At 40.9% G+C, this 26,517-nt stretch overlaps 1 protein-coding gene across 2 annotated transcripts in view; it reads left to right on the plus strand.

Annotated features, from left to right (window-relative positions):
• LOC146809654 (uncharacterized) overlaps positions 1–26,517 on the plus strand; it is a 974,089-nt gene that overhangs the window by 828,299 nt on the left and 119,273 nt on the right. The window contains exon 7 of one of the 2 annotated variants that reach the window (XM_085616509.1): positions 3,126–3,431. The exons of the other annotated variant lie outside the window; for it this stretch is intronic. Coding sequence (XP_085472635.1) covers positions 3,126–3,431 — 306 coding nt within the window. The remainder of the gene's footprint in view (positions 1–3,125; positions 3,432–26,517) is intronic. 2 annotated transcript variants of the gene reach the window in all.

Genomic DNA, 26,517 nt, shown 5'->3' on the forward strand with positions numbered 1-26,517 from the left:
GGATGTCTTGGTCCTTTTTACTTAAAAGGTAATTGAAAGATGTGAATCAAAATATGTATTATAGACATAGGGCGATTCACACCACTGTTAAGATGCTTTTCGTTTAAGACTATGACTACATGTGAATTATTTCAAAATATATTTGCAAACTACAAAAACAATGTAAATCATGACAACAAATGTTATCTAAAATACTGTATACACAAGCGACCTCTCACATATTTATTATCCACATTGTTAAAAAAAAATTTCCCTAAGCACAGGGAAACCTTAATTTCCTCTTCGTCGTATTTATTTGATTCCCAAACTAACCATTCCATTGCAAGAGGCATTCATTCTTAAACAAGCATTAAATATTCACTTTACTGTATTGTTTCACAGACAGATTTTTTCCAAATGAGGCGATAAATAAAAGACCCAGATTATACTCTTAAATAAATCCCATTTACGTAGATTTCAGCATGAATCAACTGTGCGGTCCGCAGGAAATATTGAAGCATAAAATAGTATAATGTGTGTGACGATGTAAATTATATTACTATATACTACAGTCTTTTAGTTTATTAGACTGGTGTATCACTCAACAAATAGTGTGTACTAGTTTATGATAACCAAGCACCTTAAGTGAAACATATTTTATTTCAACACTTGGATTCTAATTCACATGAAAATATACTGTTTCCAAAAGACTTTCTTTGATTTTCATATAAACAACTAATTTTCTACCCTTGGATTTCATCCAGGTTGCTGGAATATTGCCGTAGTCAAATTAAACACTTACAACTAGACTACAATTGTACACGTTATCTGGGTAATCCCAATTTACACATTTTCTACATTTAAATTAGAATAAGAAAAGGAGGTTTCAATCACTCTATGGACACTTTCTATTCATTTATGGTTTCGCTGTGGAAAAAAGTCAATTTGTCTTGTATTCTGGATGTCCCAACTGGATGTCACAATGTGGCTGGTGCTTTTCAATTTCTTATGGCTTGTTCCCTTTCTGTGCGCATTTGCACCACGGCAGACCATTATTCTTGGGCAGTGTACCACTGGGACCGCTGCCCCTTCATGGAGCAGCACTGCCACACGTCTCAGGCGCGCTAGCACCCCTGCCACTCTTTCCTCTGGTTTGCACTACTGTGGCCTTTTCCCTCTTGTGCTGCACAGTTACAGCCAGTCTCCTAGGGCTGTGCACCACTTCATTGCTACAGCCTATTCCTTTACAACACTGCGACGTTATCCCTTACTGCAGACTTTCCACTCATCCTCGGAAGCACTGTGGCCCTTTCTTTTATTCTTTGCGCCCCTGCAGCCATTCCCCATGTCCAATACTTCAGCGGGCCACTTTTCTCTGGTCTGGTATTTCTTCCTTTTCATATAGCGCTTCATACTCTATATTGGTCGTCTCTAACAGCTGTACCCAAGACCATTCTCTAAACCCTGTTCCAGCGGGCAGAGCCCCCTTGATCACCTGTTACACCAGAGGATGGTCCTTGAATTAGACACATTAGGTGCAGTTCTTTGCAGTGTGTTTGAAGGCAGATTGATGGCCATCACACCCCATTCCAGTCAACTTTCACTCCCACGGCAGATCATTTGAGGCTAGCAGGAGGTGTCACTATATACAACTCATTTTGACGCCACCTCATCCCAAGGGCCGTAGTCCTAGGTAAGTGGGGATTTGGGGTGACCAGTGCCTTTCCCAGGGGTGGAGTTAAACCCTGAAGGTCACTCGTCGTTCCTAGGACGATGACTAACACATGGTACATCCTGAAAAATGTATTTACTTTGGTTACAGTTTAGTACTTGCAGTGAACCTCTTACCATAAACAGTGATGGGTTGCGTGTATACCAGTTTAAGACCAACCAGCCCACCAATTAGCAGCACAACATACACAGGCCCAGATACTTGAAAACATCACATATTCCACAAAATAGCAAAGAAACCACAACACAAAACACTCCTCCCTCCTTAAATAACAAACCAGGTTATTCTGGCAATTCACTTACTGTGTTTTAAATCGAGTGCTATTAGACACAAGTAAAATATGCTTAAGAATAAACACACGTATAACATAACATTTTCGTTGGATTGTATTTATCCAGGCTAATGTGCTGCATGGCTAAATGCTGATAAGGCATAAAAGGCGAGAACTATTGGTTATGCCAATGCTTGTTATATTGTGCTGCTATTGCTGTATTCCAATTAAGGCCCCCAATAAAGCTCCTTAATCCATTTCCACATTCCTACACCCCACCTCTTTTCTTTTCCCTCTAAACCTTATTACCTTATTGCTCCACAGCTCTAACTTTCTCTCTTGTTTTGAGGCCTGGAGAGACATTAAATCTGTTTTCCCTACTCGTATCTCAAATATGCTCCCAATTTCTCTTTCTTCCTTACCTCATTTTATCCACACTGCGGATCACCTGAATGCTCTTTCTATTTTCTGCTAAAATGTGTTTCGATATTGCCCCCAATTTTTTACTTGTCCCTATTTAGGACAAACATTTTTGCTTACCTTCCTAGTATTATAACACTTTTGTGCTTTCTTTAATGTTCTATTTAAGACCAAGTATGCATGGTTTTACAACATTTCTGAAACAAAAGAGTTACAATTGATCTAAGGTACCATTTTCTGTTTATTTACCAAATAATTTTCCTACTGTAATATTTGTTCTCATGAAACATTTCCCTATTAAATGGGTTCTCATTAATTATAATGCAATAATTTGTTATTGTGTGAAGTGCCATAGACTGATGGATGCCAACAGAATTTCCTCCTCAAATCTGACATGTCCATTTTGCTTTTTTTTAAATTAAAACATTTCTGCCCTGATTTTTTGTGAACTGAAATTTTGAAGGCTGGTAATGTTAATTTCCAACGGAATGTGCAACAGTTCAGAATGATAGACGAAATGAGCAGCTTTTGCTTTTGAGTGGGAAATTTCAAATAACCATACTTCAAGGTATAGCACAAGATCACCAAACCAGGAACAAACTCATACCTCCGTCTTAACATCAAATAAGCCACAATAAATTCATGAAACCACAAAAATAAATTGACAAAATGAATTGAATACCACTTTGTTTATGTAATCCGTGATTTTCTTTTTTGTCCTAGTCAATTTACTCCAGCCAAATATTTCAATGGAACCTACATCTGGTGAGGTGATGCCAGGGCAGTCTCTTGTGGTTCACTGTACTGCTGAATGTTCCTATCCGAAGGTAATGTTTATACTCAACCACAAGGGTTCCACAGAAAACATTTCCATGTTCTCATCGGCAATCAATAACTCCGCCATCTTCACCATCCCTGCCGAAAACATCACAGCTGGTGGACATTTCATCTGCAGCTATGAACTCCAGAGCCAGAGTCGGAGCATTCTTTCGCCTCCAAGCAACATTTTACGAGCATTTGTGCCATCAGGTGACAAGTATTTGTCTTTTATTTACTTTTTCTTTTTAAGTTTAAACATAGATTTTATATGTAAGAAAGAGCAACCAAGTACAAGCAATCAAATAGCTATCAAGTGGTAAGTAAAAACAGTGAATTGAGATTTACGCAATATAAAAACAGGAAATAATGAATCGAAAATAGTCGCATATAGAACTTTTTGTTATAAAACGTTTGAAAGAGAAGAGAGGAGGGCAAAGGGAGGCAGGAAAGGAGAAACAAGGGTAAAGGAAACGCTAATACAATAAATAAATAAATACATATGAAGGTAAAAAGTTAATGGATTTTTAAAGGGTATCGAACAATATAAGGAAGAAATTGCTGTAAAACAGAGTATGATAGCAATTTAAAGCGAACGAAAAAGGAGGAAATATATAATTACCAGTTATAAAACAACAGTATATCATTATTAACAAGTCATGGTGATTTGGGGACCTCTTCCGATGAAGGATGATGACAAGTAGATTTCTGTGCAGATGCGTTTAGGAAAAAGGTCACAGGAGACTATATATATGCGTTCTCTTTTCAGGAGTAGAGACATTGGAGAAACATAGGCACGATCTAATCGATGGTTATAACAGACACTGTACCACCAGGATTGAAAGGAAAGTTGTGTGGAATGTTTTCATTTTTTGTTATTTGCTGGAAAGCAATAGCAATCAATAAATCCACAAGTCTATGTTGTGAGAGAGGGTTTGCCAGTGATCACAGAGTGTGCCTAGAAATACAGCTTCAGGGGAGAAAGGGAAACGGGTATGAAAAATGGTGTTAATAAATCTGCGTGAGAAGCTTTACAAGACCAACCATCTGAAGTAAGTGTGGTTTGAAATTTATGTTAGGATAATGGTGCAAACAAAAGTCAATCAATCAATCAATCATAGCATTTGTAAAGCGCACTACTTACCCGTGAGGGTCTCAAGGCACTGGGGGGTGGGGAAAGCTGCTACTGCTCGAAAAGCCAGGTCTTGAGGAGTCTTCTGAAGGTCAGCAGGTCTTGGGTCTGCCGTAGGTGTATTGTATATAAAGAAAAGTGTTTGAGTCGTGCTGGCTGATCTTGAGGTCTTGCGAAGTTTCAACCATAATTTATCCCAAAATACAACAGGCCATGAAGAGTGAAAATCATATTCCCATTGGAGCTTCGTGTGGGTCTTAGATCTGTGTATAATGGGTGTTAAAAAGAATTTGTAAATGGATGAGGTACTAGTTTGGGAACTTAAAATGGGAAGAATGTTATGTTGAGGTAAAGAAGAGGAGTGTGGTATAGAGGATAGAAGAAGTAGAGAATCTGTTAAATGTTTGATCAATAAATTAAATTTGACAGAAAAGGATTGTGGTAATTGATAAAGTGATTGTGCATTGGAGAAGGTAAGGAAAGAATCATTTGAATATAACTGTTAAATCCAAAGTAGGCTTCTGTCTCGCCAAGACTTCCAAAAAATAGACTTATTGTTAAATTTAAGAAATTTATTATGCCAAATAGATGAATTAAGGAACTGATCTTTAGCTGAGAGGTGTGATAACATAACAGAGTGAAATAGTTTATGAGTAGTGTTACGTATAGGTGAAGATGGAAAACGAGATTTATGAGTGAAAGGGAAAGGGAAAAAGGGGATAAAAAGGAATGTTCTAAATCCTTCCATACTGGAGAGGGGCTAGGAGTAGAGTCCTTTAATGATTTAGAGAGTTGTTTAAGAAGGAAGGCATTATGATAAAGTGGAAAATCCAGAAAACTAACTCCACCTTGAGATTTAGGGTGTTTTAGTTTAATTAAAGACATGCATGTTTTTTTCTTGTTCCATAAAAATATAGAAAGAATAGAGTTAATTTTGTTGAAAAAGTAAGCAGGAAGACTGAGAGGGATAGCTGAGATCATGTAAAAAATGATGGGACAAGTACAAAGGATGCCACTTATCAGTAGAAGTAGAGAGAGTAGAGAAAAGACGGGTCATATTTAGGGAAAGCATTTTCCTAACAGAGGGAGGAAACAAGAGACCGAAGTATTTAATTTGTTGGGAATTCCATGAAAAATTAGTAGAGAGGAAATCTTGCTTAAAACAAAAGATATTCAAGGGTAACATTTCACATTTATCGTGGTTGAGTTTGTAACCACAAAGTAAAGAGAAAGCATTGACTTCTATTTCAAAGGATGGAATGGAAATTTGTGGTTAAGATAGAAATAAGAGAATGTCTTCTGCATAGACACTCATTTTAATATGAGGTTTATCATAATGGAAACCATGTATTTCATAGTTTTGCTTGATCTTAGCTAGAAATGGTTCTAAAGCTAGAATGAAAAGGAGAGGGGAAAGAGAACAGCCTTGGCAAACACCTCTGTGTAAAATAAAGGAGTCAGAAAAAGAACCATTAGTAAAAATGGTGTCCTTGAGAGAAGTGTATAATAAAGAAATATAAGAAATTAATTTGGGACCAAAACCTAACCAGGATAAAGTATGAAAAATAAAAAAACAGTACATTCGGTCAAAAGCTTTCTCCGCATCTAAAGAGATGGCTGCAAGAGAATAGGGAGATTTGTTAGCTTTATGTAATATATTAAAGAAGGTCTGGGTATTATCCAAGGTATTCCGACCTTTAATAAGGCAAGACTGTTCTTTACAAATAATAGATTGTAAGATAGTTTCTAACCGGAGAGCTAGTATTTTAGCGACTATTTTATAATCGGAATTGACTAATGATATTGGCCTATAATTTTTACAGAGATGAGGGTCTTTCCCATCTTTAGAGATTAAGCAAATAAGAGCATCTTGAAAAGTACCGGAGGAGGCATTAGATGAGGTAAAGTATGAAAACAAAGAGAGGAGATGGGGAAGAAGAGCTTTGGAAAAATGGGAATAGAACTCCACAGGGAATCCATCTGGGCCATGTGATTTCCTGTGTTTAAAAGTTTTAGGGTTTGGAAAATATCTTTTATGGAGATATCTTGTTCCAGTGAAGAAAAATTAACACTTGTGGGAAATGGTTTTGGTATGGAAGCAAGATAATTTTGTATGTCTAGGGAGTCTGGAGAAGATTCAGGAGTATATAAAGAAGTATAATACTTTTTGAACTCATATAAAATCTCAAGATGTTTAGTAACCGGAGCAGAGGCAGAATTTAATACATAATCAATATTGGAGCGTTCTTTTTTAATTTTGAGGTATGAGGCAATAAGCTCGCCCGCTTTATTTTGACCCCCATAGTAACGAGCACTACCTCTAAGAAGGTAGGCAGAGGCATTTTCTGTGGATAATTTATTATATTTACATTTTTCTTTGATTAAATGATTAAGATCAGCTATAGAATTAGTTATTGTATAAAGGGATTCAAGTAATTTGATGGATTTAAGAAATTCATTCGCTTTATGAGAATTTTGATGTTTCTTTTTAGCAACATAAGAAATAATGAAGTCTCTGGCAGGCACTTTAAAACAGTCCCAGATGATAGAAAAGGACGAAACAGAAAATAAATTATGTTTAAAAAATTCAGTAATGAAATCTTCAAAAGAGGAAGTGAAAGATTGGTCAGCTAATAAAGAAGTATTAAAACGCCACCTCTTTTTAGAAGTAGTAATGGGGAGTAGTTCTAGGTCTAATATTACAGGAGCGCAAACAGATATCAAAATGGAACCAATGTCTGCATGTAAAATAGATTGAGTTAGTGCTTTTGAGACAAATAAGTAATCTATACGTGATGGTGAGAGGTGAGTGGGGGAAAAGAAAATATATTCACAAAGTTGTGGGTGGCAGAGTTTCCAAGAGTCAACGAGGGATCTGTGTGTAATGAGAGTGGTAAATTGTTGGTGCATTGGTGAAGAAATAAAAGGTACTTTAGATGAACGATCAATGTAGGGGTCCACAATTAGATTACAATCTCCACCGAAATTAACATATGGTGTATCAATAGACATCAAGAGCGAGGAAATGTGTGGCCAGAAAGTGTTGTCTGGTTTAGTGGGTGTGTATATATTAAAGAGGGTAACAGGTACATCATTAATTTTAAGGTGAATAATGAGCCAACAACCATCGTCATCTAAATCCTGAGAAAGAAAGGAAACTTTAAGTTTTTTATGAATACGAATTACAGCACCATTTCGTTTACTAGTGCCTGGTGAAGAAAAAACATATCCTACCGATTGTCTCTTAAGCTTAAGAACTTCTGAAACTACTAAATGAGATTCTTGCCGGAAAACAATATCTGATTTAAGATTGGTTAAATGGGAGAGTACCCTTTGTCTTTTAATAGGTGTACCCAAACCTTTAACGTTCCAAGAGATAACACGTAAAGTCATTAATCAACCATATAAAATAGAACACTTACAATATTACAGCATAAATACCAATGCAATAAACAATCCATAATAATTAAAGAGAAAGGAATGATAAACAGTTTTTGAATTGGAGAAAAACAGAAGAAAAGAGAATGATGAGGAGATAAAGATTGAATTGAGCTAGAAGAAAAGAAGGGAGAATGATGTTGAGATAGAACCAAATAAGGGAAAGAGGAAAGTGGAGCAAGGAAGAAAGATAAGGAAGGATAAAAGAGGAAAAAATAAGACAAAGACTCAAATATGGGTGGAGGGTGTTGAAGCAACAGGACGAGGAGACAAACCAACGTAACACTTCCGAGGGTGATCGCAAGGAAGGGAATATTCCAAACAATACTAAACACTGGAGGATAAGGGTTGGAGAGAGATAGATAACGCCTAAAAGGGAAGATATGGGAAAAAGGGAAAATTAGTTTATCTGTCATGAACACTATAAACACGAAATAAATACATCTACAAATATAACATAATCAAATGATAAGAAACGTTCTCGGGAGAAAAAAAAAGGGAAATCATTTAAACAATAAAGAACAGAGAACAATGAAGGGCATGGACTGATTGGAGATGACACCTGAAATGAGAAAAACATGGATAAAGGAGAAAATTAATTCAATTATCGTGGATAAGGAAGACATAAAGTGAATACATGTCTACAATTTGACACGAAAAAGTGTAAAGTACTCAGGAAGAAGATGGTCCTGCAAAATCCATGGACTCCTCTCTGCAGTTTTCAAGAAAACACGGAAGTAAAGCTGGGTCTTCATATGTAGTGGTTTTATTTTTATAAGTTACTTTGAAGGGGGAAGGATGTATCAAACCGAATCTGGCATTTAACTCTCGTAGTGCTGGTCGCATTGCAAGAAAGCTTTTTCTTTTATCTGCGGTGGATTTGGCATAGTCCTGTGAGAAAAATAGTTGTGTACCTTGCCAGGAGATGCGATGTTTGGGGCCGATTCACAGAACTAACTTAAGACAAAATACTAAACTTACTACTTTTGGTATTCACAGAAGTTAGGATTTTGTCTTAAGTTTGTCTTAAGACAAACGTAAGACAGACTTAAGACAGACTTAAGACAGACTTAAGACAAAGTTAAGACAAAGTTAAGACAGACTTAAGACAAACTTAAGACAAAATCCTAACTTAAGCCTGTCTTAAGTATGTCTTAAGTCTGTTTTAAGTCTGTCTTAAGTTTGTCTTAAGATAAACTTAAGACAAAATCCTAACTTCTGTGAATACCAAAAGTAGTACGTTTAGGATTTTGTCTTAAGTTAGTTCTGTGAATCATTTTGACTGCCTGCAAAACTTTCAACAAGTCAGTATATTCTAAGAAATAGAGTATGACACCTCTCAGTTTAGGCTGAGAAGAAGGGAGGACAACCCAATCTATGAGCTCTTTGTATGTTCAAAAGACGAGAAACTGGAATATCAAGCAATTGTGGGATAAAAGACTGAAAGAAGGCAATAGAAATAGATCCTTCCAAACCTTCGGATAGTCTATAAATACATAGAATATTACATCTGCTGTGATTTTCAAGGTTTTTAACCTGTTTCTGAAGTTGTAAGATTTCAGTTTTCATAGGGGAGATTTGACATGCGTAAACAGCCAGGTTTTTAGTGCCCTTCTGAAGGACAACAGATCCGGCATATTTCTAAGCTGAGCCAGGAGATCATTCCACGCCTTAGCTGCCCCGAAAACAAATCTTCGGGCTCCCCATGAAACCTTTTTTATCTTCGGGACCGTCACCGTTTTAGCACCTGAAGAACGTAGATTTCTTGTGGGTGTGTACCACTTTAATTGATTCTGCAGATAATCTGGATCAATCCCATGAAGTGCTTTAAAAACGGTGCTCAACGTTTTAAAAAGTATCCTCTTCCTGTCTGGGAGCCAGTGCAGTTTCTGAATTTCCTTAGAGATCGCCGCATACTTAGGGATCCCAGTAAGCAATCTGGCGGCTGCATTTTGAAGCCTTTGTAATTTGTTCAGGAAATGTTCCTGGATGTTTAAATAGAGGCTGTTACAGTCGTCAAGCTTTGACAGCACCAAGGCAGAGACCACTGTTTTCTGACTCCCTGCTGGCAGGAAAGGCTGAATTTTTTTCACTGTCCGCAAAACAAAATCTGTAGAGGAGTAAACTGAATTAATTTGGGCCCTCGAATACAGGTTGTCATCCACAATTACTCCCACATTTTTTACTTTTTTAACCGGGGCTGGTAGATTTCCCATAGTAACAGGCCACCAATTTGCATTCCAAAAATTGGGAGCATTTCCAATAATTATAACCTCTGTTTTATCAGAGTTCAGCTTCAAGCAGTTTTCCGCCATCCAGTGACTCACTGCCATCATGCAATCATGAAAGCATTTTCCACACCGCCCTCCAATCCTGGCTGCAAAGATACCACAATTTGGGTATCATCTGCGTAGGATGTCAGATCGAAACCTAAGGTCTTAATAATGGGGGCCAGTGATGAAACATAGAAATTAAACAGGGTCGGGCTCAAAGAAGATCCTTGGGGGACCCCACAGGGCAACACAAACGGCCTTGAGCAGTACTCACCCATGGTGACCACCTGGGATCTATCAGCAAGGAAGGATTGTATGAGATTCCAGGCCTTGTCCTGAAGTCCGCATGCCCTTAACCGGTCCATCAAACGCTCATGGTGGACCGTGTCGAAAGCAGCGGACAGATCTAATAATATCAGGGCGGCCCTACCACCCATATCCACAACCCTTCTGATCTCATCCGTGGTCATCAAAAGTGCATATTCTGTGCTATGACCACTCCGAAAGCCATATTGTGTTTCATCCAGCGCCTGGGTTCTATGAAGGAAATTGTATATTTAATGCCTTTTCAAACATTTTAGCTGGTAAAGGGAGCCTAGATATTTGGCGAAAGTTTGAGGGGGTCAGCCAGGTCTAAATTGGGCTTTTTTAGAAGGGGTAAGATTGACCCAGATTGAGCAGTAATGCTCTTCTAAGATACATCTCCATGAAAAATGTCATTTGTGTGAAGAGAAATTGCAGTAGCAGTTAGATGATGTAAAGTATCACAGGATGGCAGTCACAAGTCAGTCAGAAAAACTAATTGCATGCCAGAGCAAATTTCTAAAAGCTGAGAGAAAAAGGACTGCAAAATAAAAGGGTGTTGTTTCATGTAGCACACGTTCCATTTAAACCAGCACAACATGAAGAAAGAATCGCTCTGTGGAGGAAATTAAAAATAGCAATTACGGTTCCTTCACGAAGCGCACCATACACCACAGCGGAAAATAGGAGGAATGTGGCTTTATCGTTTTGAAATAAAAGACCTTTAAGGATTGAGGCGTTTTGAAGAATTGCACTGTTCTTAAGAAAGCGGCATGTTTATGGAACGGTGACCGCCATGTGAGGTAAAAATCAAGGAGATCACAAGATGGCAGTCGCGGGCTCTTCATTCAGTGCACCAAATGTTTAAAACAGAATTCGAAGAGAATGTGGGCTTACCACGGGACAACGCAGGTATCTTTGGATGCAGTTGAGGTTCCAACAATTAAATCTTGAATTGAAATCTTCCATGGACATCCTCCATTGATAGAACTGTACCGGCTCCCTCGATATCGGGCCGGAGCAGTATCAGCTGGGTGCCATCCTCGTCGGCGCTCAAGCCACGTCCGTCTCTTATTTTTCCCTATTGCTGCAACATGAATTGTGCTATATCCTGCAGTAGCTACCTCAGAGCATGTAAATTCGCAGACGACACTCAAATAATCCTCACCCTCACCAAGGACCCCATCACCGCCAAAGCAAACCTCCACGGAGGAATGAAGGCCATCGCCGACTGGATGAAGATCAGCCGCCTGAAGCTGAACTCGGACAAGACGGAGGTCCTCATCCTCGGTTCCAACCCCTCAGCCTGGGATGACTCCTGGTGGCCGACGGCACTGGGGGCAGCCCTGACACCCACTGACCATGCATGCAAGCTGAGAATCATCCTCGACTCAATGCTCTCAATGATCAAGCAGGTCAACGCCGTCTCCTCCTCCTGCTTCAACACCATCCGCATGCTCCGCAAGATCTACAGATGGATCCCGACAGACACAAGAAAGACAGTCACCCAGGCCCTCGTCAGCAGCAGACTCGGCTACGGAAACGCCCTCTACCTCGATGTACCACAACACGGCCACATCACCCCCCTTCAGAAACCTGCACTGGCTCCCCGTCAACAAGAGGATATCCTTCAAGCTCCTCATCCACGCACACAAAGCACTCCACAAGACCGGCCCAGACTACCTCAACAGACGCTCTCCTTCTACATCCCCAACCACCAGCTACGCTCCGCCGACCTCTCACTCGCCACCATCCTGCGCATCTGAAGAACAACCACCGGCGGGAGATCCTTCTCCTACTTCGCCACCAAGACATGGAACACCCTCCCACTGAGCCTAAGACAGACCCAAGATCTGCTGACCTTCAGGAGGATACTCAAGATCTGGCTGTTCGATCAGTAGCGCCCCCCCCCCCAGCGCCTTGAGACCCTAGTGCGCTTTACAAATGATTGATTGATTGATTGATTGATTGATTGATGATAAATATGGGCCTTTGTATTCAAAATGAAGTGTGGCTCAGCCCTCATGCAGGTAGACAAGGTACACTGACAGCAGTCTTTATTCTTCATGTCAGACAGCTGCCAGTGTCCCTCTGGCTTTTATTTTGTGGTTGTTTTATAATTGTAACTCACAAGTGATTAGTGACTTGCCTAACCCTATTAAAGTAAATTCTAATTCTACTTCCTCCTAGCTTTTGCAGCACTTGCTACATTTTGTGGCAAAGCTTGCTCACAATGGTTTTCTAAAATGACTGATGTGAGACTTAGCCAGGCTTCACTCCCGGTGCCCCTAAGCCTATCGGCACGTCACCTCCTATTAATCTATCCAACCCTCAAAGAGATAACACGTACTGTCACCCTTCTGCTACTACCCCTTTAGATGAAGGTGTCATGCTGCCTCTGGGATCCTTGGACTCAGTTCCCTGCAGTTTTCCTCTTTTGCCATGTGTCTTCTTATGACAAACGGTGGCCATGTCTTTGTGCACCTAAGTTCCAAAACGTATATCCTTTCCTTTCGCATTGACCTACCAAACACAGGCTATGGTTGACCTGTCAGTGTTCTGTCCAGAAATCAAGGCCTCATTTCTTTCAGATATCCTGTACACTGTAACAGGTCAATTAGACCAAAGGCAATCTTGTCTCTGGTAAAGAATTAAACATGGTGGGCAATGTAAATTCTTATAGGTTTACTAAATAAAAAGCTATGGGCCTTATTATGAGTACGGCAGTCCATAGGTCTATCGTACTTATTGTGGTGGTTTGATCACTGGGCCACTGTGGGCCTGCTCACAGTATTCTGAGTCCAGAAGTCGGATTGCAACCACAGGCACCGCCAGGATAAAGGATGTCGCAGTGCCGGCGGTCTGCAACCAGCACGAATATAGCAGTACCGCTGCTGGCACTGCCTAGCATAGTCTGAGTTATCTTTTCACCTCCCTTTTCGAGGTAACTAAGTGGGCCCTGTCAGGGCCCCCTGCTGGATTTTGGCTGATGATGCATGCGGAGGGGAGCACATGTTTTGCCCCCTTTAATTGCGCCCCAGTTCCTGCACGGTGTTGCATGTATGCCACACAGTGCAGGAATGTGCTGCAGGCACTGTCATGGCAGCGAGCTGCATGTTAAGCTCTCCTATGAGCCTAACAGCCCACCACTGTGAAACCGCAGCAGCACTTGTAATCCGGTGGACGGGCACTCAGCGGCTTTGGCGTTCACCCAGCGGATGGCGTGGTGGAGGTGCCACTGGAGGACCACCAAAGTCGTAATAAAGCTCTAAGATTTTACTCTTCTGAGCAGCAAACTATTAAGAGCTTTCAATTAAAACTTTGAAAAACATCACAATGAAAAAAAAAAAATCTGATTTAAACAGCTTGACTTCTATCTTCCTACTCTTTTGTTTGTTCTTCTTCTTGACTGTCTTATAAACTCCTTCTTCATATCTATCCTCTATGAAAAATAAATCAAAGTATCAATCCAATTCATAAACTCCCAACATCAGCATATAAATTAATTCTTTCAATCCAAAGTCCGATTCACTCACCTGTTATCAGGAGAGAACCCAGGGCTGCATCTTTTAGCCCAGCACTGACCCTGAAAAGTAATTCTAACCGTACTTACCAGTAACTTGTATTTCCTTCCATAGGAATCCATTGTCTGGTTTTCACCAGAAATGTTTCTGTGTCTATTTTCACAAACTACAAATATTCCTTAAAAATCGCCTGTATGACTTAAACACATTCTTTCAACTGTTTACAGGAGATACACCAGTGCTGGATCCAGGATCCACCACTGAGTAAGAAAAAGTAACGATAATACTACTTACCTGCTAAGTGAATTCCCTCCCATAGGATAACATTGGTAATTCTATGTGAAAAAGTTTCTAAGTGTCAACTTTTAAAATACAATAATATTCCTTCAAAATCACTACTGTAAGCAAAACGCTTTTACTCAACTGTTTACAGGAGATTTTGTCCAGGACTGAATCTAGGATCCAGTCCTGTGGTTAGAAAAGTAATCCATAAAGTAACTAATTGCATTTAAATTGAAATTCACATTGAGCTCAATGTTGCATTGTGTTTGAAATTGTGTTGCCCATTGCAACAACTGTATCTACTGTACTTAAAAGTCTATTGCCTATTTGCAAAGTATTTAAACTAAAGTAATTCATTCTGAGAAAGTATATTTTGTAATGTAATGTATAATGTAATTATAATGTAATTTAAAAAATAAAATATCTACAACTAAATAGTTTTAAAAAATGTAGTAAATCAGTATAAAAAAATAAATATAACAATTAATACATTTAAAAATTGTCATTTACAAAACCTTTGAAATTCACTGACAAAACCATAGGTTTCAGGGGTGTTATAGTTAGGAATTAGCATTTAAAAAACCTTAGAAATTCACTGAAAAACCCATAGGATTCAAGGGTGTTATAGTTAGCTGGACATTTCACTTGTACAAAACCATAGAAATTCCTCCGTTATAGTTAGTTCTACTAACTATAACTTGCGCGCCCGCAATCCACTGCTGATGATGTCACATATTATATCATTCATGACATGGTCAGTGACATCACTGATGACATCACTGATGACATCTCAAATGACATCACTGATGATTCGTCAGTCTTGGACACGCGGAGGAAAGAACAAGCCACCGGAAGAAAACATAGAAAAACACGACGAGCAGGCGGGGGCAAGCCCGTATGGGCAAAACACAACAAGAAAATGAACAAACGGCAATAAACACCACCAATTTAACTGTTGTCAAGCTTACTCCTAAACCATTAACAGAGATTGAGACCAGAGTACTAAGTCTGGGATTAACGTTTTGCCCTAGCAATTACCTTGAATATACGCAAACAAGAATAGATTTTTTCAGTTTCATGCATAAATTGAAGTTACACAAGTAGTTTAAATTAAGATCTAACATCAAAGAAACCAAGAAAATCCCACAAAGATTAATGGTCACAGACATGCTAACTGGAACAGATTTACCATCCAATGAACTCTTAGAGAATCCTCGATTAGAACAGGAGGATAACATTGTCACCAATGGAAGCATGGCAGATAGAGCTATAGCAGTTGGAATAGAGATATGGAAGAAAGTCCATTCAAGCCCAAATCGATTTTTAATCCACAAATGCCGCTTGCTGCCATTGATGTCTTTTCGGACGCCATGGTGAATGGCCTGTTGAAATTCAGATTTAAGAAAAACAAAGGTCTTAGAAGGAGCAATGTAACAGTGGCAGAGAAGGCAGCATTGAAAAATCTGATGCAAGACACATCTATAATAATCAAGCCTTTGGATAAAGGCGGTAATGTGGTTCTCCAAACAAGGGAACAATATTGCAAGGAAGCTCTACTGCAACTATGAAATGAAAAGTATTATGAAAGAACAACAAGTGAAATTATCATAGAAGTATACAGAGCTATGACAGTCTAATTAAGTCATGGTATGATAAATCGATGTTGGGGACTGAAGAACATTTATTCTTACGAAGTACAAATCCAGTGATCCCTACCTTCTACCACATTCCAAATCTGCAGTCTCCATCCACCGGGCAGGCTGATTGTGTCCTCTCAGAAAAGCCTTACGGAACACTTGTCTATGTTCATTGACCATTTTGTATCCGCCTTTGTGGTACAACTACAATCATATATAAAGGACACAAAGGATTTTTTTAACAAAATTGCCGATATAAGATGGGATCTCTCATATCAACTAATGGTGCTGGATATCACCAGCTTATACACATGTATAAGCCATGAAGACAGCTTAAAGGCTGTAGAGTTTTATTTGAATAAGCGACAATTACACTTTTCAAAACACAATCAAATGCTAATTGTGTTTACAAGGTTTTGTCTAATGAACAACATTTTTTTATTTGAGGATCAATTGTTCAGGCAGACCTCTGGCTTGACAATGGGCACCTGCTTTGCCCCCAGCTATGTGAACTTGTTCGTTGGCTGGTGGGAGGAGCAGGTGCCCAGGTCCTACGACAGTGGGACAGTAAGTGGTAAGGTAATTGTCTGGCATCAATGTATCGATTTGTTTGTTGTGTGTCAGGGGACAACAGAATCAGCCTATGAGTACACCAAAGATTTAAATATGAATGAATTAAATCTATATTTTTCGGGTACAGTGAGTCCAGTGGCAGTGGACTACCTGGACCTGAAAGTGTTTGTAGCTGATGATATGATACCGACAGCTTTATATCACAAAACCACCTCAGGAAACTCGATCTTATTTTCAACTAGCAATCATCCACCTAACTCATACACAGCATACCTTATAGTGAGCTTCTTAGATTAAGAAGAAATAGCACCAGGGATCAATACTTTGAAGTAGCAGCTAAAGATTGTAAATCAAGGTTTGTTTTGAGAGGGTATGAGTTGATTAAAACACTCAAGAGAGTCAAAGGGATTCCAAGAGATCTTTTATTGAAAGAAAAGAATAAAAAGGACAAGACAAATGATGGCAAGTTCAGCACGGTAACTCCATATTCAGCAGAAGCTCATTTTTTAAAACGCATGCTCAAAAAGAATTGGCATATTTTGAAAACAGACAGTACGATCTGCGAAGATATTCCAGCCTATCCGCTAGTGGCTTTTAAGAAGGCTAGATCACTGCGTGATATGCTGGTAAAGAGCCATCTCGAGAGAGTACCAGCACAAAAAAGTACACTGAAGGAAATGGCAGGATTTTATCCGTGCTGTAAATGCCAAGCATGCACAAACAGTAAAAGGGTGCTGTCATATAATATACCAGATATAGATGAAAGTAAGAAAATATCCAAGTTTATAACCTGCAGTGCCTGTTATGCAGTGTACTATTTGATCTGTCCTTACGGGTTGCGCTATATAGGTAGCACGATCCACCCACTGAAGATTAGAATACTTGAACACCTCAGAGCCATAGATAAAAATGATGCAGCGTCATTTTGCTGATAAACATGCGAGCGATTGTAATAAGCTACAGTTTTTTGGTCTAGATTTTGTTCTATCAAGTGTGAGAGGAGGTGATAGAACCCGCAAATTACGCAGATTGGAGTCCCGTTATATCATAGATATGCTTACCAAATTTCCGAGGGGACTAAATTGGGGGAAGAACTGGCCTCACATTTAGGCTCATGATCTGTAAATGTTAGGTATTATGGCTAATACACAGCATGAAGTGAAAGAAATTAAGCTCCTGGAAATGTGTTTCTTAATTTTGTTTAGTTTTGTATTATTATCATTAGAAGAATTCACCTTAAAAAGAGGATGAAACTGAGGGGACCATAGCCGATCCACGGCTAGATTATAAGATCGCTGTATACTTTGATAGGTCCGATATATGGCCAAAAAATGCTATTCAGTGAACACACACTGAGAATTCTGTTTAAAGTGCAAAAATTCAGTATAATGATTACAGAAAAATGTGAAGTCTGCAGTGATTAAGTATAGAACTTAAAATGAAATGAGCATTATGGTATTAACTATATATATTAATGATACTACAAAATGGCGCTCATGTTTGCGCTTCTGCGCTTGTCCCTTTTCGATTGTGATGCACTAATGAAATGATTTTTAAACATGGCCTCTTCCGGTGTGTCAGTAACACCGAGGAAGGCAGTTCGGCGAAACGTGTTTGTTGCTTGCTGCTGAATAAAGTTTTCAAGCGCCCCCGAGAGTGCTGGTTTTCTTTGCAACTGAAGAAAATAGAGCTTGAATATATATATATATATATATATATATATATATATATATATATATATATATGTATTATCTACTGGCGATCGCCAGTAGATAGTTATAGTTAGTACCGTATTTCCATAGGAAATCTGAAAATTGTATTTTGAATAATTTGGCGCCGGTTGACGAATCCTCGCGAATTTTTCAAAATAGGTGGGGCGCTCCGCTCCGCTCCTACCCTGAAAGTCTCGGGGTGATTAGTCAAGCGGGGGCCGACAAAAAAGGGGGGTCCCAAAACGCGTTTTCCCCATGCATTTTTCCATAGGACCTTTAGTCGAAGGTACAGCCCGAACGGCTGAACAGAATTACGTGAAATTTGGCAGAGAGGTAGCCATAAGGACAAGGAAGTGCCTTTTGAAGGACTCGTGTAAATCTGTTCAGTATTTCCTGAGAAAATAGCATTTAAAACCATATCAATATCTATACGCGCGCACCGTGCGCGCACTGTGCGCGCACCCTGCCATGCGCGAGCGCAATTCTGATTGGTTGTTAGATGTCAGTAAACATTCGAATCGGTCGAAATCAGGAAGTGGCGGTCGCCATTTTGTCTCTCGCAGTCTGAGGCAGTGAAAAACAAAGGTGGAGAACGTGAAAAGGGGGCAGGGTGGACAGTTCCTGACCCCCTAGCCTTTGTCAGGGGGTCACTGAAGGACCCCCAAGGGTGAAAAAAACATTTATTTTTTTATCGAAAATGCGCGGGGTGCGCGCACGGTGCGCGCGGGGTGCGCGCACGGTGAAAAACCTGAAAAAAAAAATATTAATAAATACATAACTTAACATTTAAAAAACCTTGCAAATTCACTTAAAAAACCATAGGTTTCACACATGTTATAGTTAGCTGGACATTTCCCTCGTAAAAAACCAATGAAATTCCCCCGTTATAGTTAGTGCAGGCAACTATAACTCAAGCGACCGCAATCCTCTGCTGATGACGTCAGATATTACATCACTGATTACATATGTGTCTTTCTGAAAAATAAATATTTGTAATATATGTATAGCTAAAGATTAATGGAAGAAGACATGGGTAAATAGGTGTCTAAATACAGTGATGTAATATCTGACATCATCAGCAGAGGATTGCGGTCGCGTGAGTTATAGTTGCCTGCACTAACTATAACGGGGGAATTTCATTGGTTTTTTACGAGGGAAATGTCCAGCTAACTATAACATGTGTGAAACCTACGGATTTTTAAGTGAATATCTATATAGATATATATATCCATATATATATATCTATATATATTACCTACTGGCGGTCGCCAGTAGGTAGTTATAGTTAGGACCACGTTTCCATAGGAAATCCGCAACATTCTATTTTGAATAACTTTTGCGCCGGTCGACGAATCCTCGCGAATTTTTCAAAATAGGTGGGGCGCTACGCTCCGCTCCTACCCTGAAAGTCTCAGGGGGATTCGTCAAGCGGGGGCTGAGATAAAAGGGGGGTCCCAAAACGCGTTTTTCCCATGCATTTTTCCATAGGACCTTTAGACACAGCTACAGCCCGAACGGCTGAACAGAATTACTAGAAATTTGGCAGAGAGGTAGTCCTCAGGTCAAGGAAGTGCCTTTTGTAGGTTTGGTGTAAATCTGTTCAGTAGATTCTGAGAAAATAGCCTTTAAATCAATATATATATCTGAGCCAGCTTACGGTGCGCTTACAGTACGCTTACCGTACGCGTACGGTGGCGTGCGCGAGCGCGATTCTGATTGGCTCTTAGATCTTAGTAAACATTCGAATCGGCCGAAACCAGGAAGCGGCGGGCGCCATTTTCTCTCTCGCACTGAGAGTGTGGATTAAAAAACAAAGGACAAAAACATGTAAAGGGGCTCCAAAGCACCTAGCCATGTTGAGGGAGTCCCCAAACATCCCCCAAGGCCAAAAACGGAATTTTTATTTTTTCGCTAAATTCGCCGATTACGCTTACCGTACGCGTGCGGTAAAAAAATATTTAAAACAAAAAATTATCCACACTCTCCCCACCCCGTGTGCAAATGTTGCCCGAAGGGCACCATTTGTGCATGGCTTATAACAGGTCTGAAAAATTAAAATATTACCTTTCAAAACAAAGTGCATCATATGTCCTCCATGTGCGCACGGTGCGCGAAGCGCATCGTGCGTACATGGCCGATCTAGCGTTACGTGGGCACGCGGTGCGCGTAGCGCACCGCTTGCCCACCGTGCGTGCACGGCACTAACTGTGTAAAGTAGGCGCGCGATGCGCGAAGCGCACTGCGTGCCCACTGTGCGCGCACGGTGCGCGAAGCGCACTGTGCGCGCACAGAACGAACTGCGTTAAGTGGGCGCGCACGCCACGAATGGCGTAAAGTAACTTAGCATTTAAAAAAACGTACAAATTCACTGAAAAAACCATAGGTTTCACACACGTTATAGTTAGGAATTAGCATTTAAAAAACCTAGCAAATTCACTGAAAAAACCATAGGTTTCACACATGTTATAGTTAGCGGAAATTTTACTGATAAAAAACCAATGAAATTCCCCCGTTATAGTTAGTGCAGGCAACTATAACTCACGCGACCGCAATCTTCTGCTGATGACATATGTGTCTTTATGAAAAAAAAATATTTGTAATATATGTATAGCTAAAAATTTATGGAAGAAGACATGGGCAAATAAGTGTCTAAATACAGTATTAGCATCAGCAGAGGATTGGGGTCGCGTGAGTTATAGTTGCCTGCACTAACTATGACGGGGGAATTTCATTGGTTTTTTATCAGTAAAATTTCCGCTAACTATAACATGTGTGAAACCTATGGTTTTTTCAGTGAATTTATATATAGATATATATATATATATATATATATATATATATCCACACAAAAAGGTTTCCCTGCTTGAGAATGCCTACACGATGGGAGGTATGTCCTTTTCTTTATTGCAGGAAATGCCAGATAGCGTACAGTTACTCCGAGTCTAAATTGCGCCAAACATGTTTCGGGTGAAATGTCCCTTGATCACTGGCAAACACACAGAGTCTCACAGCTGCTTGCATTTATATAACTCCACCTTCAATGATTAGTGCATTCTGGGTGAGCGAGTTTTGTTCCCAAAGTGAGATTCTTTGCCTTAGTGGTAGCAGTCTGTTCTGTGATAAAAACTGAATTCCCCAAGTGGGCTGGCACGGAGAAAGTACAGCAATGTCTCGCAAATATAATCCTCACCCGCAATAGATGGACCTCCAGCCCCGCGGAACCTCAATGATGGATCCGCGGCCTGCGGGATATGCGGGGGGCATTCTCGCGACGAGGAGCGCCGCTATTTAAATCCACACAAAAAGGTTTCCCTGCTTGAGAATGCCTACACGATGGGAGGTATGTCCTTTTCTTTATTGCAGGAAATGCCAGATAGCGTACAGTTACTCCGAGTCTAAATTGCGCCAAACATGTTTCGGGTGAAATGTCCCTTGATCACTGGCAAACACACAGAATCTCACAGCTGCATGCATTTATATAACTCCACCTTCAATGATTAGTGCATTCTGGGTGAGCGAGTTTTGTTCCCAAAGTGAGATTCTTTGCCTTAGTGGTAGCAGTCTGTTCTGTGATAAAAACTGAATTCCCCAAGTGGGCTGGCACGGAGAAAGTACAGCAATGTCTCGCAAATATAATCCTCACCCGCAATAGATGGACCTCCAACCCCGCGGAACCTCAATGATGGATCCGCGGCCTGCGGGATATGCGGGGGGCATTCTCGCGACGAGGAGCGCCGCTATTTAAATCCACACAAAAAGGTTTCCCTGCTTGAGAATGCCTACACGATGGGAGGTATGTCCTTTTCTTTATTGCAGGAAATGCCAGATAGCGTACAGTTACTCCGAGTCTAAATTGCGCCAAACATGTTTCGGGTGAAATGTCCCTTGATCACTGGCAAACACACAGAGTCTCACAGCGGCTTGTATTTATATAACTCCACCTTCAATGATTAGTGCATTCTGGGTGAGCGAGTTTTGTTCCCAAAGTGAGATTCTTTGCCTTAGTGGTAGCAGTCTGTTCTGTGATAAAAACTGAATTCCCCAAGTGGGCTGGCACTGAGAAAGTACAGCAATGTCTCGCAAATATAATCCTCACCCGCAATAGATGGACCTCCAACCCCGCGGAACCTCAATGATGGATCCGCGGCCTGCGGGATATGCGGGGGGCATTCTCGCGACGAGGAGCGCCGCTATTTAAATCCACACAAAAAGGTTTCCCTGCTTGAGAATGCCTACACCATTGAAGGTGGAGTTATATAAATGCAAGCAGCTGTGAGACTCTGTGTGTTTGCCAGTGATCAAGGGACATTTCACCCGAAACATGTTTGGCGCAATTTAGACTCGGAGTAACTGTACGCTATCAGGCATTTCCTGCAATAAAGAAAAGGACATACCTCCCATCGTGTAGGCATTCTCAAGCATGGAAACCTTTTTGTGTGGATTTAAATAGCGGCGCTCCTCGTCGCGAGAATGCCCCCCGCATATCCCGCAGGCCGCGGATCCATCATTGAGGTTCCGCGGGGTTGGAGGTCCATCTATTGCGGGTGAGGATTATATTTGCGAGACATTGCTGTACTTTCTCCGTGCCAGCCCACTTGGGGAATTCAGTTTTTATCACAGAACAGACTGCTACCACTAAGGCAAAGAATCTCACTTTGGGAACAAAACTCGCTCACCCAGAATGCACTAATCATTGAAGGTGGAGTTATATAAATGCAAGCAGCTGTGAGACTCTGTGTGTTTGCCAGTGATCAAGGGACATTTCACCCGAAACATGTTTGGCGCAATTTAGACTCGGAGTAACTGTACGCTATCTGGCATTTCCTGCAATAAAGAAAAGGACATACCTCCCATCGTGTAGGCATTCTCAAGCAGGGAAACCTTTTTGTGTGGATTTAAATAGCGGCGCTCCTCGTCGCGAGAATGCCCCCCGCATATCCCGCAGGCCGCGGATCCATCATTGAGGTTCCGCGGGGTTGGAGGTCCATCTATTGCGGGTGAGGATTATATTTGCGAGACATTGCTGTACTTTCTCCGTGCCAGCCCACTTGGGGAATTCAGTTTTTATCACAGAACAGACTGCTACCACTAAGGCAAAGAATCTCACTTTGGGAACAAAACTCGCTCACCCAGAATGCACTAATCATTGAAGGTGGAGTTATATAAATGCAAGCAGCTGTGAGACTCTGTGTGTTTGCCAGTGATCAAGGGACATTTCACCCGAAACATGTTTGGCGCAATTTAGACTCGGAGTAACTGTACGCTATCTGGCATTTCCTGCAATAAAGAAAAGGACATACCTCCCATCGTGTAGGCATTCTCAAGCAGGGAAACCTTTTTGTGTGGATTTAAATAGCGGCGCTCCTCGTTGCGAGAATGCCCCCCGCATATCCCGCAGGCCGCGGATCCATCATTGAGGTTCCGCGGGGTTGGAGGTCCATCTATTGCGGGTGAGGATTATATTTGCGAGACATTGCTGTACTTTCTCCGTGCCAGCCCACTTGGGGAATTCAGTTTTTATCACAGAACAGACTGCTACCACTAAGGCAAAGAATCTCACTTTGGGAACAAAACTCGCTCACCCAGAATGCACTAATCATTGAAGGTGGAGTTATATAAATGCAAGCAGCTGTGAGATTCTGTGTGTTTGCCAGTGATCAAGGGACATTTCACCCGAAACATGTTTGGCGCAATTTAGACTCGGAGTAACTGTACGCTATCTGGCATTTCCTGCAATAAAGAAAAGGACATACCTCCCATCGTGTAGGCATTCTCAAGCAGGGAAACCTTTTTGTGTGGATATATATATATATATATATATATATATATATATATATATATATATATATATATATATATATATATATATATATAACCAAGAGTTGCCCCACTGAAACCATCTCACAAGAGGGGGTGAACACACTGGTACCTCAGGCGGCTGGACTTCCCACAGGTCACTCGCGTTTCCTCAATGACAGCCCATAAAGCCATACGCGTTTCAAGCGACTTCGCGCTCTTGTTCACTGGCAGGCTCCACACTCAAAGATGCACAGAAACAGCAAACGTGTATCAGGACACTGATTTATTAATGGAACAAGCCCCACCCCCATGGGCGTCGCCGTGGCTTTCTGGATATTGTAGTCCATTAATATGCAGCCATGCTTGTAGTCCCATAGAAAGACCCCAGTGGGTGTTTGCATGTTTCACTCATGATAAAAAAAGCCCATTTGAGTCAAAGTTCATGATAATTCCTAAAATAGGTGAAAGCGCTATAAAGACTTTGTTCGGGTTCAGGCCAATATATACCTGGGGCTCCAGTCCTCCTCCTTCCACATCAGGTTCGCGCTTGCGAGCCTTGGGATCCGCCTCTTCTGGCGGCGGGACGGCTTCGCGGCTGGACAAGCCGCAATACATTAAACCAAGAGTTTATCATGAACTTTGACTCAAATGGGCTTTTTTATCATGAGTGAAACATGCAAACACCCACTGGGGTCTTTCTACGGGACTACAAGCATGGCTGCATATTAATGGACTACAATATCCAGAAAGCCACGGCGACGCCCATGGGGGCGGGGCTTGTTCCATTAATAAATCAGTGTCCTGATACAAGTTTGCTGTTTCTGTGCATCTTTGAGTGTGGAGCCTGCCAGTGAACAAGAGCGCGAAGTCGCTTGAAACGCGTATGGCTTTATGGGCTGTCATTGAGGAAACGCGAGTGACCTGTGGGAAGTTCAGCCGCCTGAGGTACCAGTGTGTTCACCCCCTCTTGTGAGATGGTTTCAGTGGGGCAACTCTTGGTTTAATATATATATATATATATATATATATATATATATATATATATATATATATATATATATATATATATATATATATATATATATATATATATATATATATATATATATATCGTAGTTATAGTTAGGTCCTAGTTTCTAGTGCCTGGAATGGTAAATGGCTTTTGGCATTTTACAGCTCGGCAAGGACAGCACTGTGCTAGTTCTATGCTTAAAGACTTTGCTGTAGAAATGGCAAAAGACTTTGTCCCTTTCTGTCTCGGCATGGATGGCACTGTGCTAATCCTATGCTTAAAGACTTTGATAGAAAAGCAGACATTTGAGGTGAGCAGATGTAGAGTGTCGCTAGTGTTGAGAGTGCTCTATACAGGAGCTGCTTTCCACCTAAACTTGAGAACTACCCATATATACATACAAAATGAATATCATAGGTTTATTTGCAATGCTGCCAACTCATTTTAAATACGTGAGACGTTCGATGGTGTGTGCTGTTTAAAACATATGGAATTTTTTAATTGGTGGTAGGGGAAATGGTAGGGATTTCCCTTTAAATGGACACTCTATCACCCAGTAGAAGGCTCAAGCAGAAACGCGTGGGTCAGCTTTGTTTGTATGCACCTCTGCATTTTGCTGGTTATGGCCCCATGACGAATGGTGGCTTACTCAAATGAAAAATAAAAATACCTTGTCACAAAGGATTTGTTGTACCATTCTTCTGTTCGCCCTTGGACACGTGTGGTGAATCACAGGGCGTTTATGCACAAAGGTTGAAAGGAAAATATGGAGGGTAGAGCTTTTCTATGTGAAACGAGCACCCGCAAGTGAAGCTGCCTCGTAATACAGGCGAGTTGTGGCGTTGTGGTGAGATGGAGGGAGCTGCTGCGACTATCAACCTCAGCGGATTAAGGAGAGACGAGCGTTGGAGAAAAGGACTGAAATGTACGATGAGAGACTTTGCGGTGGGGCAGGGGAGACGGGACACCTGCAGTGGCTTCTTGAGGTGTGTGTGAGTGTCCTTCACGCTTCGCTGCTCGGCATCTTCCCTGTTTAAAGCCCACCTCACAACACTGTATCTGCAAGGAAACTCTGAGGCTTCATTAGTCGTATTCCGGTGACACCGCAGGGAGCATATAACTGAATGGCATTCCTGCGTGTGTCTCATTAATCCTTAACAGATGAGTGTATAACAATACAAGAGGTTATTTATGGGGTGCATACTTCCAGTATTTATAATACACGAGGGAATATTTGTTTTTAAAGGGGCACACTGCAGCGCTGCAATTTAACAGGGACTATAATTACAGACTTGTCTTCTGAAAATATGGCAGACAGGTGGAGCAAATGCGAACTTATGCTCAAAGACATGTTCAATGACGATGGAGATGCGCAGGAAGGGCCAGGGTGTACTCAAATTCCAAAGACACTGAACACACCACATCAGCAATTAAGAGACTTGGAACAAGCAAGGATAATGGACGTGAATAAATGGTGGTAAGGTGCAACCCTAAGAAAATTCATTGAATGCAAGCACATTCCCAGGGGGTTAAGAATCTTTGTCCTACTGACCCTCAGTGACCTGGATTCAGATCTACTTCTCAAATGGCAGAGTGACACTACAGAATGCTCTA

The sequence above is a fragment of the Triturus cristatus genome, chromosome 7 (genome assembly GCF_964204655.1).
Source record: "Triturus cristatus chromosome 7, aTriCri1.1, whole genome shotgun sequence".
Classification (NCBI taxonomy): Eukaryota; Metazoa; Chordata; class Amphibia; order Caudata; family Salamandridae; genus Triturus; species Triturus cristatus.